This window comes from Onychostruthus taczanowskii, unplaced genomic scaffold (genome assembly GCF_017590055.1).
Source record: "Onychostruthus taczanowskii isolate IOZ18803 unplaced genomic scaffold, ASM1759005v1 scaffold73, whole genome shotgun sequence".
In the NCBI taxonomy this organism is placed as follows: domain Eukaryota; kingdom Metazoa; phylum Chordata; class Aves; order Passeriformes; family Passeridae; genus Onychostruthus; species Onychostruthus taczanowskii.
In genome coordinates, this window is record NW_024505118.1 from 3,199,676 (window position 1) to 3,202,962 (window position 3,287).

A 3,287-nucleotide genomic window follows, 5' to 3' on the forward strand; every position below is an offset into this window, starting at 1 on the left:
CAGGGGGGTCGCAGTCCCCACAAGCACTTGAGGGAGCAATGGGGCTGGGACACAAGAGCAGGGGCCCTGCCAGCACAGGATGGTTACGGGGGCTGCCCCATGGAGCAGCAGATGGGACTCAGCAATGCCATGCTGAGGAACAGCCCCAACCCCCCCAGGTGCAGAGTGGGATGTGATGGCCCCATCTTCCACAGTGCCTGCAACCCAGGGCTTCTGCACCCACCCTCTCCTCCAGGGCAGGGCACAGCCATTGTGCCAGGTATTCCCTGGGCAGAACTGGGACTGACTGTGGCTCTCTAGCCCTTCACCAGGCAGGAAGGGGGTGAGGAATGGATCCTGCCCTTCACAGGCACCAGGGCTACCTCCTCTCCCTCCCTCCTCATCCCACAGGTGCCCTCTACACCCCTGGGCAGCACCACCCCCAGGATGCAGGTGACACTGGGCAGCCTTGATGTACTTTAATAAACCCTGGGGTCCCAGAGCCAGCTATGGGCAGAGCTGGTTCCAACCCAGGCAGTGCTCCTGACTTAGCTTGGGGCACCAGGAGCCCCACTCACAGTGGGGCCAGCACATGTGGGGCCATGCAGTCCCCAAAGCAGGTCAGAGAGACAGGCCTCCCTGGAGGTATCACACGTGCATGCAGTAGTGTGCAGCTGTCAGAGCAGGGAGCTGCACTGCAGGGTGCTCACCCAGCGTGGGAGTTGCTCCCCCATCTCAGCCCAGGCCCCCACTCTTCCCAGTGACAGGGGCCAGTGCTTGGGACGGCCATCGCACCTCCCTGGTGTCGACACCGAGGGGACTGAGCACCACGCAGGTGAAGTTGGTGTGCAGGTGCTGGCTGTTGAAAGAGCTGAAGTGCAGGTCACGGTGCAGGGCCCACCCCGAGCCCTGCAGCTCCTCTCTGTGAACCCAGCGGGGACCAATCAGTGCCCACTCCAGATGGGCAGACCCAGGGGCCTTGTCCCAGCCTGGGCTGCCCCGCTGTCACTGCCCCCTGTCCCCATACTCACTGCACTGTCCCCTCACGCACAGCCCCGTCCGGGTGCAGGCTCTCCACGAAGAAGCCGTTTTCCAGCCAGTAGAGCAGTGTCGACTCTGGAAGCTCACTCAACGCTTCACATGACACAGTCACACTCTCCCCTGCAGCCGGAGGGCACATGAAGGTCAGGGCAGCTGCAAGGATCCCCAGTGCCCTCCAGGCACAGGCAAAGCCCCCCCTCCCTAACTAATCAGAATATTCCCCCACCTCATCTGCACCCCAAAATCTTGGCTGTGGGTGGAAGATTTGCCTTTTGTCTGCTGGAGGCTGGCATAGAAGCTGAACCCCACTGCAGCCTCCTCACTCTTAGGCCCTGCCATGGCCCTGAGGGTCTCTCACCTGGGTGAGGAAGCTCTGCTGGCATCCGCAGGGTGGTGATGCTGGGCGGCTGCAAGGACATGGCACCTGGGGGAGCAGCAAGGGGTGAGGTGGGAGGTTGAGAGTGACCCTGAGACCCCACATTTTTGTAGTGGGTGAGGAGGCAGGGTCCCACAAAGGGACAGAGGCTCTGCTCATCCCCAGACCCCTGAAGAGGCCTTTGAGTGGCACAGAGCCCGGGGTTGACCTTAGGCTCCCCAGCCCCCCACTCACCTGTGCAGCAAGCAGCCAGGCCCCAGCAGAGCAGAAGGATCCTGGCAGGGCTTCCCAGGGGCTCTGCAGACAAAAATGGAGCTCAGTGCTGGGCACACAGGGATGCTCCCCATGAGCTTGGGATGGTTTCCCCGGCATTCCCTGAGCCTGGCATGGTCCCATCCTCAGCATCCTCCCAGCTGGCATGGTCCCATCCTCAGCATCCTCCCAGCTGGCATGGTAACCTCAGCATGCTCCCGCCAGGACTCCCCAAGTCGACGATCCCGTAACCCTTGTATCCGTCCAGCACCCCCGGAGTCTGTGATATCCCGTACCCCCCAGCATCCTCCTCCCGGGGTCACTCAAGTCGTGGCTGGTGCCCCCCAAGGCTGTCCGCCCACCGCTCCGGTACATACGGAGTCCGTGCCTCAGCCGCGGGCGGCGGCGCTCGGCTCCGCGGCGCTTTATGAGGCGGCGCGGGGAGGGGCGAGAGGCAGCGCCGTGACTCACGGGAACCGGCCCCGGCCCCGCCCCGGCGACGTGGCGCGACACGGCCGCACGGAGACCCTCTCCTGGACGCGTGTCGATGGGTCGTGCGCCGCCCTGTTCCCGAGCCCCATGAACATGCCTTGTGCCCCCTGTGCTCTGTGCGGCCTGCACGCGGGGATACACATCCCTCAGGCACTCCCAAGATCGGCATCCCATGACCCTCCCCCCACCCCTGGGAGAACAGCCGTGGGCTCGACAGGGATGTAAGGCCCAGCTGGGCCCACCCAGTGTCCAGCACATGGGGCACTGGCTGAGTATCACAGGATTCTGAACATGCTGGTTTGTTCCCCGATGCTTTGGGATCAGGGATGAGGCAGGGTCCGCACAGGAGGAAGGTGGGTGAAGCCCCCAGGAGACTGAGTATGACAGTGTCTGGGAGAGCCTGGGTGTTGGTCCGTGGGTGTCTCAGCTGGGGGAGGACAACAGCTTAGCAGATAGAAACCCCCAGGGCTTTCGTTCTTGGCTGCAAGAAGCCATCTCCTGTGTCCCACAGCAGTCCCCCACCCCCAGAGCCAGACCCTTGACAGCAGATGTGGTTCCGACAACCCACTGGTTACAAAACCGGGGGCCAGGCCCCACACCCCACTTCCCAGCAGCATCAAGGCTGGGAGCCAGTGTGGGTACAGCAATAGGGCAGAAGCAGCCTCCTGAGTCACAGGCCCTGGCAAGTCTTGGAAAAAAGTCCCTGAACTCCCAGTGAGTTTTGTTTTCCATTCCCAGCAGAGAAGGAAGGTGGCAGGAATAGGAGTGTTATGGAGACTTGGCAAATGCAATACTTTCCCAGCCTCCTGCTGGGATAAGGGCAGTGGCTGCATCCTCCTCACACAACCACGGGTGCCAAACGGGCAGCGATGAATCAGAGGTGGCCCCCAGGGCAGCACCCAGCTCCTCTGCCACCTTCCTGCTCCCATCGATACAACCAGCTTAGCTCTGGATGCTACCGGGTAAAAGAGGTGAGCAGGGAATGCAGATGAGTGCTCACCTCTTTTATGAGGTGAGCATCTGCAGGGAATGCAGATGGGTGCTTGGTCATCATCCACCCAATATCCTTCCCCTAGGAGAGATGAAAGGAGGAACCTTCCATGCCCTGCAGCAAGGAAGATGATCAAGAAAAACCCAGGGCCACATC

The 3,287-nt window shown here is 61.9% G+C and overlaps 1 protein-coding gene across 2 annotated transcripts; it reads right to left on the minus strand.

Annotated features, from left to right (window-relative positions):
• Positions 1-443: 443 nt before the first annotated feature.
• Positions 444-2,329, minus strand: LOC121345418 (interleukin 18 binding protein). 2 transcript variants are annotated; one of them, XM_041422282.1, is made up of 5 exons: positions 2,026-2,329; positions 1,631-1,693; positions 1,379-1,444; positions 1,011-1,140; positions 444-901 (listed from the first exon to the last, which is right to left on the minus strand). In XM_041422282.1, the coding sequence occupies exons 1-5, from the start codon at positions 2,312-2,314 to the stop codon at positions 715-717; spliced, it is 735 nt and encodes a 244-aa protein (XP_041278216.1). In that variant the 5' UTR covers positions 2,315-2,329; the 3' UTR covers positions 444-714. The 2 variants fall into 2 exon arrangements, with proteins under 2 accessions (XP_041278216.1, XP_041278215.1); XM_041422281.1 differs by having other exon boundaries at positions 1,945-2,078.
• Between the last annotated feature and the right edge of the window lie 958 nt (positions 2,330-3,287).

What these genes read in the sequence shown, in the direction of transcription:
- LOC121345418 (XM_041422282.1), bottom strand. Translation starts at nt 2,314, where the DNA reads ATGGGATGCCGATCTTGGGAGTGCCTGAGGGATGTGTATCCCCGCGTG. An exon ending in GCGGCTGAGGCACGGACTCC is followed by an intron (nt 1,694 to 2,025) that starts GTATGTACCGGA and finishes TTTTGTCTGCAG; the next exon opens with AGCCCCTGGGAAGCCCTGCC. An exon ending in GTGCGTGAGGGGACAGTGCA is followed by an intron (nt 902 to 1,010) that starts GTGAGTATGGGG and finishes CTGGGTTCACAG; the next exon opens with AGAGGAGCTGCAGGGCTCGG.